Genomic DNA, 14,140 nt, shown 5'->3' with positions numbered 1-14,140 from the left:
TTTGATAGAGACAGAAATACATAGGGGCATCAATTTAGATTGCAATCAGAACATCGTTACCTTATGCAGAATGCCATCCAATTACAGATTAGTTGTGACTGAAACAAGCATTTGGATTGTTTTTTTTATGATCCAGGTGGTTTTCAATCATTCAAAATGACATAAAATAACAGCAGGAGATAAAAGAAATGACAGCGAGCATTTCCCCTGACAACTTTCTCTGATGAAAGTTTAGGTAAGGAAGGTGCTGAAAACATATTCCTCCTACAGCTAGACCAGGTTGCAGGCAATTATTACGAAATGAATCTTGCATGGATCTGTTACCATGCTGAATTCAAAACAAGCAAGAAAATATGGAATAATAATTTTTAAATTAGATGATATTCAGATGCTTCATAATAAGCATCCACGGAAAGTATACACGAGTACTTATCATTAGCTTGCGTTATGATTTACTGCCACTGAAAAGCCATGGTTGAGCCATAGAAAAAGTACACACACCAACCTTAAGGTAGTATGCACACTTGTTTCCCATGCTGTACCTTTTCTGCATGACAACATACTGAAAAATTCCACCTTCTGGACTGACAATCTGGCAGTCTTCAGAGGTACTAAATTATTAACAAAGAAAAGTAGAAACACTTGTATTTAACTCAGTGAACTAGAAGAACTCATTGTATTAAAAAGTTCTTAAAATATTTTATTTTGCCTTAAATTCACTGTAAAAGGAAACCACTTTCTCAAATACAATTTGTTAAGGCAAGATTTTGAACTTACTGTAACAAGCATGGCAGTCAATTGTGGTATTTCAATGTGAAACTAAGTCTGTACAAAAAAATTAAGTGCATATTTTTGCAGGAAGATATGCATACACACGGGAATGTAAAAAGAAACAGGATCTAGGCCTCAGAAAACCCTCCAACATCTAAAAAGCACAGAACAAAATGTCTACAGTGTGACCTCTTCTCTCTGGGATACTGCTATTTCTAATTTCCTCTGTTCCTATTTTGGAATTAAAAAAAAAAAAAAAACGGGGGGCGGGGGGTCGGGGGCGGAATTGCAGCTCTCCCTCACCTCTCCTCCAAAATGGAGGAACAGAAGGACTAAAGAAAAAAGACTCAAATACTATTCCCTGCGTCTTTTTGTCAGATAAGATTTTGCACTGTACTCATTAACGAGTTGATGGAAATAAAAAAGAACTAGTATTTAACAAACGCTTTTTCTTTTGCTAACGCAGCAGCAGAACGCCACCGAAAGGAAAAAGAAAGTCTGTTACTGCAAAGAGCTAGCAAGTTCCCCTTCCTAAGAAAAGGAGAAGCTTCAGATCCTACACAACACAATGCCCTCTTGCAGCCAATTAAGTATTTCTACAGAGTACATTTCATGTATGTACATTTTCACATAACAAAAGTACACTACAGTATGAACTCACTATCTGCCAAATACTACTTATGAAAAACATCATGATAGAACTACAGAAATAGAGGGATAAAAAAGTGTATTAGTGTGTGTGATCAAAGTTTTTACACTCATATCAACCAAATATTCCACTTCTTGTAGTCTGTATTCCTAAACTACATTGAAGTAGTGCACATGCTTTTGTGGACCAAGTTTTCTTCTGCAGCTGTACAGTGCAGGATAAAGAATAAATTCCTTACTGTTGAATCATTATTCTACTTAAAGTTTGACTTAAAACAGCTTTAAAATTCAGAAGACATCCAAAACCTTTGTACATCTGTGAGTTCAATTAAATGAAACTTCATTCTTTCAAGATTTTTTTTTTAATATTCAACACCATTTTAATGTGAAAGTGATTAGAGCTCTTTTTGTGAGTATGGGGGTGGGGTTGCCATTTGAAATGGTCTTTTTTCTTTTCTTTTTTTTTTTCTTTTCTTTTTTTTTTTTCATTATGAAGGACCATTGCCTTATCTTTTTTGGTTATTGCTTTTTTTTTTCTTTTTCTTTTTTTTTTTTTTGAAGACCATTCCATTTATTTATTTTTTAACATCTTAAAGTCATAAGGACTTATATGCAAAGCAGTCATACACTTTATCATTAAAACCCATAGGTAAAATACGTACACAAATCCAACAAAAGGCTAGTACATAGTAAAGCCTAAGCATACTACTATGCAATATTATGAATACATAACTTTAGAGACTTCAGTTTAGTACTGTTATCTATTCATTTCTGAAAACATTCACAAAGATTTTAAATGCAAATTTTCATTCCGTATCTGGAATAGAACAAAAATGATCTATGTTATAACAACTTCTGGTCATTTGTGCTTGACCAATTCAGTAAATTACAAAGAACCCAAAGAATTCTGTAACTTTCCGTAGAACTATGTAATAAAAACATTGCATATGTTCCTAGTATGATGTCTTTAGCAATCATTTTCTGAAATGTAACTCAAACATCAATCTCTCAAAACGTGTAACTGATCAGCTTCTTTTTAGTCTATATCCGAATTCAACTTCATCACAAAACCCCTTTTAATACAAAGATGCAGAAGTACATTAGGTAATACTAATGCAACACAGGTGCAGTTCTAGCACTGTCGTCGATCAGCTGAATCATCTTCTCCAGGAACGAGATTCATTATCTTCCTCCTCTTCGTCATCATCTTGAAGAAGAGAGTCATCCACCAAAGACTCTTCCTGAAACTTCAAGAGATAAATGTGATAGTCTGTTAATGTCAGAAAAGGTAAGAGACTGAAAGACAAAATACAATCCAGTTCCTTAAAATTTAAGGAAGAACATGCTAATTTATTTTTAATAGGTAAATAGTAATGCTTTCAAAAAGTATACAGTGTGTATAAAATATACATATAATTAATACATGATAAATGCAGCTGCTTTTTTTCCTTTTTTTAGTGAACTTTAAAATGATCACATAGTTCAAGAGATCTTCTGATTCTTCAGCATGTCCTCATGCCCAAACTTTAACATCTTGATGAAATTTAAGATGCTATACTGAAAACTAATGTTAGCTTGCCCTAGTTTATACTAACTATGCCTCTTTTAATCTAAGAGCTTATTCCACCACTGTATCAAAAAAATTAAATATTTTAATCAAGCTTAAATCCAGTATGCTCGATATCATAAAGATTTCAAAGTGTATTTACATAAATTTAAAATAAACATAAATGTTTTCAGATATGTCTAAAATGACAACACAGTATCTTGACAGACTTCACAAAACACTCTTCAAGTTAGGCTCTTCAGTTAAAACAAAGAAAATAAGAAGATTGGCAGATGAGCTACATCATACTTTTGCCTAAATACAGACACAGAGGTGTATATACAAACTTTTCCCTGTCTCAGAACTTTTTCTGATGACTGCACTTATCACTGCAATTTCTGCACTAAAGGACAAACTCAAGATCTCTGTCCCTAACAAAGTCTCCCAGCTGTTTAATTACACGTCTGTTCTTTCTTGCTTGTTTTTCTTGTCCCCGTAATTCTAGTTTTTGCTACACAATATCCAAATTCAGCAAGAGGAGTGAAGATTCATTTGTGAAGTTAGTGAAACCCTGGAAAATATGAGCCTGTAGGCTGAGGAATGCCAAGAGCTAAGCCTTCCTTCTCTTCAGTAAGCTCTTTTATACGAGGGAAAAACTACTATCTTCCTTCATTACTTTTGCCTACAGAAAGCAGCTCTTTTAACATCATGCCTATCAATATACGCAGAGTACTCTGAACTAGACTAAGACATAGCAGGCTTCTAAGGACTGAGTCTTTTCCACTAGTGTCTGGATGCCCAGCAGACTAAAATATGATAGCACTGCTGAAAAGGAGGAGTTCTGCACTATGCAAATGCAGAACTCTATGTGCACAAGGCTGACTGGCAGCAGAGATGATCGTAAAACCTGTAACGATTTCCTTACAGTGAACACATAGAGGGAGTATAAATCTCTGGACTGGAGAAAACGTGACTAAGAGGATGTATCTTTATCTAAAGTGCAGAAAAACATTTTTTTTTTAAATGATGGATTCAAAATATCAAAATCAAACACACAGATGGAAGATATGTCCAGTACACTTATTCCTGGTATTCACATTTAAACAATAGCATTCCCCATCATAGGATGTTATAGATGCTAAGTCCACTCACATTCCAAAGAAACCTATCAAATTAATGAAAGAAACACCTAGAATGGGCTTCCAACTGCAAAAACACCATACCTGACTCAAAAGGTCAAAAGAACTGCAAACCAATGATGATTAATGCTTCTCTACCTATGACTCTCAACACTTCTCCTAGGCATTGGTTGTTGATTCAGTATAGTCAACTTTTTGTTAGGCACTTGGATGCAGAAAGTAAGGCATCTATGAAATTCAGGTGCTTTCATAATGAAGTGGCTAATCACAAGGGATTTTCAGCAGCATGCAAGTCTAAAAGACCTGCCTCACAATGTTAGAAAAGACTAAAAGCCCTATTTCAGTATTGCTACAGAACGTCAGTATGCTGAATAATTCACTCCCCTCACCCCTTACAAAAGTAACCCTCCCATGCCTCCAAAACAGCAAACAAAAATAAAAAACAGAAACAAACCCACAAAAAAAACAACAACAAAACAAAAAAGATCCATCAATGAATTCTTCATTTCATTTCAGTCTTAAGCCCTTTTAGGTGAACTGACAAAATTTACACGTGGAAAAAAGATGGAAACCTTCAAGCTTATATAATACTGGCTATAAAACAAATTTATATGAACAGCATGATCAACTGTAAGCAGACAGAAACTTGATATATCTTACACAGGTAAGACTGAAATTCAGGCTGGTGACTACAGGTATCTCCACCACCCTGATCTCATCCTGCATAAGTAACAAATTTTAAACAACAAAACTACACAGAATTTTTGTTTTGTTTTGTTTTAACCAGCAAATTAATCTGGAGTTCTTGAACTCGTCCATCCAGGACCTGGAGATTCCAGCATCAGACTTCAATATTAACTTAAACAAATGCTGCAACCAATACAAATCTCACACAAACAATGACATTTAAATGCAAAATTTCCCAAGGACTGTTGAAAGAAAATCCATTACATTAAGACATTTTGTGAACATCAAGGGGATTAATTCAGCTGTAGAGAATTCAAATAAAATTCCACCCATGGTTTGGACAAATTCCTCAGTATTTCTCATGTAAGTTCAAACACACCCCACCTATTTTATTTTCTAGATATACACGCTAGAAATGAAACATGCTTGCAATGAATAGTGAAGTATTTAGACTGTCAATAGCCTGGAAAACAAGATTTTTTTTTTTAAATAAATAAATGCACTTTTCTATACTAAAACGTGAGTCAGATTCCAGATGTATGAATCAACAGATAATTTTCATTAAAAAAAAAAAAACAACATTTAATTTTAAGAAATAAATATGAGAAAAAAAGCAAGCTTACTTCTTCTTCGTCAGGTTCAGCTTCTTCTGTTTCAACAGCTGACATACTAGCAACAGGCTTGTTCCATGCCAACTTTAACTCCTGTCCTTTAAACCGAGACCCATGAATTGCAGCCTAAAACAAGTTTAGTCTTTTAGTTAAGTGTGTTTCAGGAGAAAAAATAACTTCATTAATACTTAAATGCCAGAAACAAGCCAACAGTCTGCTTTTTTTTTTTTTGAAGAAAATCCCAGTTTTAATATGTTAATATTGAATTACTGTTAATTGTCTAAAACAAAACTTTATTAACTACACATGGAATTCACACATCCTTTCAGGAAAAAGATCAAAACGTATTCACACAAAATAAGCATTGAAAAATCATCAATCATTTGGTGATACAACATACTGACCTTAATATTTTCCTCAGTTTTTAATCCTACACTGATGGGTACTTCACCTTTTGAAGACTGACACAAAACTATTAACACATTACTTACTGGAAGAAACAAGATATCCCACAAATACAAATAATTAAATATTAAAAAAAAAAAAAAACCTTTGTGATTACAACTTAATCTACTGGAAAGTGTTTCACTTCCTGTATAGCCCTTGTAATTGAAATATAAAAATTTTTAACTTATGGGATATTCATGCCTTTCTAAGTACCAGATCTATTAAGTGGCTGCTTTGGAAATAGTATGTTCAAATTAAAGTAACATGAACTAGCATAAATCAGCGTTAGCAACATTCCAAAATAACCGTCATAGTCACAAAAGATTTATAGTGCAATCTGAAAGCACAGCATAATGTGAAATGTAGAAACAATTACATGTTCAATGACATCTGAACATGAATTGTGTGATATTAAAGTCCCCAGGTATAAATTTTAAATCTGTACATATAAATTTATGATAAATTTAAAAGATTCTATGCCTATTAAAATGCAGCTCAGGAGCTTTTTGTCCATGGTCTCATCACAATATCACATAACTAGAATTTTTAAAAGCACTTATACGTGACATTTAGATCCAGAAACAACTTGTAATCTTTGGATGAAATTACTACTACATAAAACTCAACATTTTACAACAGGGAATCCTCCTCTTCCTTTTGGACTAGAAGAGATATGATCATAAAGCTTAAGCATTTTTTCATTTAAGAAAGTAAAATATTAGAAGCGTTTACTTCAAAATTGGCGTCAGCAGAGGTTTTTAAATGATTACATTCTATATCTACAATTTCTTCAATTACCAGCCTTAGAGTCTGCTTTACTAATAAAAACAAAAATTCCACTGCAAGTATACTAAGTATATAAGAATACCTTAAGAAAAAAAAACGTGACACTTCACTGTATTTGACCTAGCACAGTTTTGTAAGATTTTCATTTAATAATGATCATGGCATGGATAATCTCAGGAGCCATCATGAATCAATTAAAGGTCAACCAGGGAATCAGGCCCAGTCAGCATGGGTTCATGAATGGTAGATCCTGTTTGACAAACCTGATTTCGTTCTATGACAAGGTGACCCACTTAGTGGATGAAGGTAAGGCTGTCAATGTGGTCTACCTGGACTTCACTAAGGCCTTTGACACTGTCCCCCACAGCATCCTTGTGGAGAAGCTGGCTGCCCATGGTTTGGATGGGCACACACTGCTGGGTGAAACACTGGCTGGATGGTCAGGCCCAAAGAGTTGTGGTGAATGGAGTTAAATCCAGTTGGCAGCCAGTCATGAGTGGTGTCCCCCAGGGCTCAGTACTGAGGCTGCTTCTATTCAACATCTTTATCAGTGATCTTGATGAGGGGATTGAGTGCCCCCTCAGTCAGTTTGCAGACTTGCGGTTGTGTTTGCGGTCGCGTTGTTACGGGATAAAATCTCATTGTTTATGGGGAGGGGGAAATGTTGTAGTAGGCGTGTTGCGGACCTCGGTTTGTAACGCGGAAAGGCCCTTCCCCATAAGCTTGTTATTGGTTCGCCTGAGAGGCCGAGCCTGTGTCGTGGACACAGGGGATTGAGCTTCTTAGGAGCACAACAACTCCGTGTATGGCCTGTAGGAAGTGACAGGTCAGAAGCGGGAGATTCAATATGATTGGCCAGGAGCACCGCGTGAGCTTCTGGAACAGTCTAGCAAGAAGATAAGAAACACTATATATTTCTTTAGCTTTTACCAATAAACGCCATTTTGCTGCACATCATATTGATGTTGTGTGTGGTATTTGGCCAGGACCGGGTTTAGGTTCCTTTCGTGCAAGAACAATACAAAAAGGGGTCGCCGGAGCTCGGTAACAACACCAAGTTGGGAGAGAGTGTTGATCTGCCGGAGGGTACAAAGGCACTACAGAGGGACCTGGATAGACTGAATCAATGGACCAAGGTAAACTGTATGAGTTTCAATAGGGCCAAGTGTCGGGTCCTGCATTTTGGTCACAACCACCCCAGGCAACCCTACAGGCTTGGGGAAGAGAGGCTGGAAAGCTGCCTGACGGAAAGGGAGCTTGGTGTGCTGATGGACAGTTGGCTGAATATGAGCCAGCAGTGTGCCCAGGTGGCCAAGAAGGCCAATGGCATCCTGGCTTGGATCAGGAATGGTGTGGTGATCAGGACTAGGGAAGTCATCCTGCCCCTGTACTCAGCACTGGTGAGGCCCCACCTCAAGTACTATGTTCAGTTTTGGGCTCCTCAGTACAGAATGGACATGGAGGTGCTGGAGCAGATCCAAAGAAGAGAAGCAAGGCTTGTGAAGGGCTTGAAGATCATGCCCTACAAAGAGCGACTAAAGGAACTGGGACTGTTTAGTCTGGGGAAGAGGAGGCTGAGGGGAGACGTTATTGCTCTCTTCAAATACCTGAAAGGTGACTGCAGTGAGAGCAGGGTTGGTCTCTTCTCACTGGTGACAGGTGACAGGACAAGGGGAAATGGCCTCAAGTTGCCCTAGGGGAGGTTTAGGTTGGATATCAGGAAAAACTTCTTTCCAGAAAGGGTTGTTAAGCACTGGAACAGGCTCCCCAGGGAGGTGGTTGAGTCACCATCCCTGACTGTGTTTAAAAACCGTTTGGATGTGGTGCTCAAGGACATGATTTAGCGGTGGGTTGTTAGAGTTAGGGTAGTAAGGTTGTGGTTAGACTTGATGATGCTGAAGGTCTCTTCCAACCTGAGCAATTCTATGATTCTATGCAATTAGACACAGTTACACGAAAATTGAGAAGTTTTAATGTTAGCTGGACTGTGGATGTATCACACATGGATAATGAATTCGAATCCAATCCAAATCTCTCCACTTTCCACAGAACATTCCAAACTTCACCTCAAACAAATCTTCACCTTGAATACTTAATATTTTTCTATACCAGTGAAATGTATCATGGAAAAAGAACAAGCGCACACAATGTTAACTGGAATTGTTCTACCAACCATGTCTCCCTTCCATGCGTCCCTTCTCCTTTGCCAACACCTTTCTGCACTATTCTCTTTCTTCATTTCATATATATATAGACTTCTGCATTTGCTTCCAAAGTATTACTGAACTTTGCTTTTTGGTTACAGAAATTTAGCTATGACTGAAATGACTCTCCATGCCAATTTTTCTCAAGAAGTTTAAAAAATAAAACCCGTATTTTGTTGATAAACAGGTATCTGTAATATGATCTGTTAATCTTTTTGTTGTAAATCATACTCCATCTGGGAGTAGAGATGTCATCTGGACAGTCCATAAAAACAGATGATTGTTCTATGTCACCTATTTTTATTTTCAAAGAAGTCTATGTAAGAAATACTATAACTATTTAGACTACAACTGTAACACTAAATAATATGAAGGCACAAAATCAAATATCCTATGTTAGGAAGCATCAAAATAAAACATTCCAACCGTAACTCAATCCCCTCGAGAGCACAGTAATTATTACAGCCTTTATTTGTGATCTCATATTTCCCACTCCTCACAGAACTTTTGTTTACTATTTGTGTTTGTTCAATACAGACATACAGTAAAGCTGTGTATTCCATGCCAGTCATTATATACCATTTACCATTAATTACACTTCCTTTTTTACAGAATAATTTAGTCTCTGTACAGTCAGAGCTCTACACTGTTGCATATGAATGTTTCACATGCAGTAATTCGGTTTCTTTGAGACATCTTTGGCACGTGAATCAAATTATTTCTCAAAGTATTTAACCATTATGATATTGTAAGTTGTCAGAACTACTGCTCTTATTGGCTTCATTTCCACTGTACATATTTCTGTCCATCAGGTCATTGATCTCTTTGCAGATAAAGCAGAAGAGTTTGGTCAGGTATGAAAATTCTGTTCAAATAACCTCCAAAAGATGAGCTTTGTGCAAAAATATCATCTTTATTCAAAATACAACTATGAAATAAAATCTTTCTATACAACCATACCGTATATATTAATCTGCTCTTTTTCTTTCTGGAAACCCTGTTACTTTCAGGATACTCCTTCCCAACAGCGATGCAAGGATTTTAGAGAAAACAAAATAATTTGCAGTACAACTATGTTCACCATTTTGTGCAGGTTCATACACTGTTTGCACTATCAACTGAGTAAGGCAAGAATCCTGTTAAGCCAGATATGTAAAGTCCTAATAATCCATATTTAAGGTCGATGAATTACAACATACCTCAATGTTGAATTTTATAACTCTCTAAGAATTACTTCTATAATTCTATACTTCTGTAACTTCATTAAGAAATATGCTTTGGGAAAAGAAAAATCTTCATGCATAAAATTACATTTATACTGTCATTAATTTCCAGGCAAAGCTAAATCCAACTGATACCCACCAAAAATATAGACTCAGTCTGTAGGCTGTCAGTGAAACTACAGAGACCGAGTTCTTCACGTGAAAATAAATGGCAGTTAAATAAGGATATCTACCTATGCGTTCCCATATAACTACCTTGATTTCCCTCTAACATCCCGCTTTGTTCTAAGTATCCTCATATCCTAAGAGGTTCAGTAATCATAGAATCAAAGAATCACCAAGGTTGGAAAAGACTTCAGATCATCCAGTCCAACCATACACCTATTGCCAATACTTCCCCACTAAACCATGTCCCTCAGTACAACATCTAAACATTTCTTGAACACCTCCAGGGATGGTGACTTAATAGCCCATTCCTGGAAACGGCCACCAGCAACAGGTACGACTCTCCAGTTGCTCCATGTCATGTTCCTCTAGCATCACTGCCTGAAAAGTCCCCTCCCTGGACCACAGGCAAGGTCACTCTGCCTGCGTAACTTTTGACAGATTTCTTTAATCTAGAATTAAGACTTCAGTACTAGAATTCTTTAAAATGTTTCCGTGTAATTAGCTGCATTAAATTTAATCAAATATTAGAGTATATCGCAGTTGAATGCTGCCAATTATTTTCAATGAAACTATACTCACAGCTTCAGCTTCCGCTCTCGTCTTGAAGGTAATCACTGCGTGGAGAGAAGAGTCATCTATCTGGCAATCTTCAATTTCACCGTATTGCTTTTAGTATGAAAAAAAGAAGGAAAGAAAAAAAAGCTTAGTAAAACAGCCCTCTTCCTCTGCCCTCCCCCTCTAAAAATGACGTCCTAAATGAAATGCCTCAAAAAGCACATAAAGTTAGAACAGTGTACCCTTTCACAGTCTTAATGCCAATCAGAGTTCTTTGCAAGAAACAGTGTTACTTTTCTTTGCATTTTTAAAACACGACGTACCACAGTTTACATTTTCTAATTGTAAACATACAAGTATGAAGTAAAATTATGACAGAGAAGAGAGGTTCTTCTGCTTCAGTGCTTCTCTCTCGATAAGCAAAAAGGAGATCCTGAGATTACTCCGCTGGTTTATTATGAAACACTTCTACAAAAAGATGAGATATGGGAGAGGTAGCCAAAGTTTCCAACTTAGCTTGATTTCCGCATTTTAACTTCTAGCCCAATAAACTCTTGTAATGGTCTCTATGGTACTTTAATGCAGCCAACAGTGTAAGCTCCAATACCCAATGTATATGTACAGGTGGAGTGCACTGCTGAAGTACAGAGGACACGTGATAACACAGAAGCAACAGTCTTCTGGCAGACTCAAGCATAATATAAGGCTGTGGATTAAAAATAAGTTTATAATTCTTCACTGAGACTGGATTCCAAATGTCTTATGCCTGACCAAGTAGATTGTTGCTGTTGATCAACAGTAACAAAAAAAACCCTCATCTTAGACAGATTAATACATGAAACCTTTGGACGCCCTGCCGACATTTGTCAGTAGACACACGGTCCTCATCTGATTGTCCAAATCAGAATGGCAGAAACACTGAAAAAATTTTACATCACCTTGAAACTCCCCTCAAAAAAACACCACCAATCCTGACAAACTGTCTGTTGTTTCAGTTACAAGCAGTTGAATTAACAGTGTAATTTCTGTTTCACCTTTTTCCGCTTTTTTTTCTATAAATCATGAACAGGTATATCGCGTTATAGAGTCATTCCTCAATAATATTTCCAGATGAATTGAATCAAGCAAAAACAAGTCATTGGACAGAAGAACACCATCCCATGAACAGAAAAAGTGAAATTACAACATACCGCAAAATGAGGAAGAAGATCTTCTCTATCACTTTCTGTAAATGCAGAAATTTCTAATGCCCTAGGTCGATGATCCACAACAGCATGCACAGGAACTCCTCTGCCTCTACCCCGTCCACGTATTCCTCTACCTCTGCTACGTGATGCACCTCGACCTCTTGCATGAACCCCTCTACCACGAACTGAAGAAAGAATTCCTCGTTTGGCAGCCTAAGATATTTACACATATTGTGAATTTTAATAAATCAATCTAAATACTTAGTCAAAATTAACAAACACATATTCTGACATTTCCTAAAAAATGCATCCCCAAAGAAGATTTAGAGTAGCTCTAAGATCTTAAAACAGTATGTTAAAATAAGATGTTAATTAATAATGCTCATTGTTAACCAATTCAAAAATAGTACTGGAACAGAAAAAACAAAATATTAAAACAAAATAAGTCAAAAGAGGACAAATGCCAATGATATCCATCCATGAGGAGATCAATCTATTAATCTATGTCTGCTGTATTAATAAAATCATTCAGGGCACCTATGAAATATTATTCACCATCAGAATAATTATTGTAGCCGTTTGTTTTTGAATCATCACAGTTCAACTGGCTTGGCTTATTAGCAAACCTATTTTCACAATCATCAAAGCTGCACAACAACCTAAAGTACAATTTTAATGCAAACTAGCTGCACGTACATGCACTGTGTCCACATGCAGTTATACATAAAATACAACCAAACTTCATTAAGAGGGATTTATTTAAGCAACACACCACTCTGCTTTAGAGTAGAAAAAACGTAAGAGTATTATCCAATTAAGTAGCTACTACACAGTCACACAGGCATGATAGAATATAAAACAGAATTATTATCCAACCAATACTATTCATTATTTCTTAAACTAAGACACAAAGAATCTAGCACAGCCTCCTGTATTTTATTTTTTTTAGAAGCAAGTCCTTCAACAAAAAATACATTTCTGGACATTGAATGCTCATGAGACACTGTATTTGCTTTTTGGAGAGTTCATCTTCTCTCAAAAGTAATGCTGTGTTAACATTACTTTTTGGCTCTTCGGCCTTTTTGGTTAATGTCACTGAAAGGATGTTGATACTACAAAAAAAAATAGATCAGGCTGTGTTTTTTATTCTTTTGTACTCAATCACAGCACCAACTATAAACAACAACTTAAAAATACTCTTATGTCCTCAAGGATGTATTACTATCTTAAATCTGTAAAATACCATCTCATCTAAAGCTTCAGAATTTAAATAAATTAGTGATCCAAATTCAATCCAGTACTTTTTCTGCACTGAAGAAAAACCGAGAAAGTTTTTTTTTTTTAATACTATTGCTAACTGCCTCCATCTATAATATGCAACATAATATTGCACTGAACTGTTTGATACAATTCACAAGCCAGCAAAAATATATGAAAATACTTCATTAAAAGACAGACACAAAAGATGAGAGAAACATACTTCCAGCTGCAGCTCTGTGTATTTCCGTCTTAATTCAGTAACTTCCTCCCCAGCTTGCATCTTCTTGTATAAATCCAGTTCAGTATCTAGTAACTCTTTCTGCATCTAAGAAATTGTCACACCAAATTATTAGTTCCACAGTTTACGTTCTCTAGTGAGGAAGCAATCTTCTGATGAAACCCAAGAATCTCTTGCTATTCTCCTATCAGCAGGCTATTTCAGAAACAGTGCTTTAAAGATTGGCCAGGGTTGGCCTCCAGGTAAGCGGAAAGTCTGCCACCACGCTTCTACCCGGAAAACAAATTCCTAGAAACTCTACGGAAGGGGAACTTTGAAACTAGAATGCAGAGTGGAATTCTAAACTTAGCCAAGATGTGGCTTATTGATTCAGATCACAGCTGTAACTTTGGAGGTAAACTGCTTACAACTCTAGGATTGCACTTTAAAAAAATAAACCAAGCACAAGCTTAGGAGCCTTAAAGAGGCAAGATAAAACATCAACGAGTAGCAGCATGTTTTTGAGCTTAGTGACGTCAAAGCTTTTAGTCCAGCAAACAAAGCCAAAAGAATTTGTTCTAAACTAGAGATACCCAAGATAGAAAATGCAAAATTATATGATAGTAATGAAGTGATAAAAAGGAACTCTACAGGAAGGGAAAAAAAAAAGCATCATTATGAATGAATACAC

The 14,140-nt window shown here is 36.3% G+C and overlaps 1 protein-coding gene across 5 annotated transcripts in view; it reads right to left on the bottom strand.

Moving 5' to 3' along the window:
* The window catches only part of RBM26 (RNA binding motif protein 26), a 51,803-nt gene continuing 39,625 nt past the window's right edge, over positions 1,963–14,140 (bottom strand). For all 5 annotated transcript variants that reach the window (XM_021416903.1, XM_021416936.1, XM_021416919.1 and 2 more), the window contains 5 exons: positions 13,453–13,557; positions 11,976–12,185; positions 10,810–10,896; positions 5,415–5,528; positions 1,963–2,666 (listed from right to left, as the gene is read on the bottom strand). In XM_021416903.1, coding sequence (XP_021272578.1) covers positions 2,577–2,666; positions 5,415–5,528; positions 10,810–10,896; positions 11,976–12,185; positions 13,453–13,557 — 606 coding nt within the window. In that variant the 3' untranslated portion in view covers positions 1,963–2,576. The remainder of the gene's footprint in view (positions 2,667–5,414; positions 5,529–10,809; positions 10,897–11,975; positions 12,186–13,452; positions 13,558–14,140) is intronic.

This window comes from Numida meleagris, chromosome 1 (genome assembly GCF_002078875.1).
Source record: "Numida meleagris isolate 19003 breed g44 Domestic line chromosome 1, NumMel1.0, whole genome shotgun sequence".
NCBI classification, from domain to species: domain Eukaryota; kingdom Metazoa; phylum Chordata; class Aves; order Galliformes; family Numididae; genus Numida; species Numida meleagris.
Note: the sequence above shows the minus strand (reverse complement) of the source record. Positions and strands in the feature narration are given on the sequence as shown.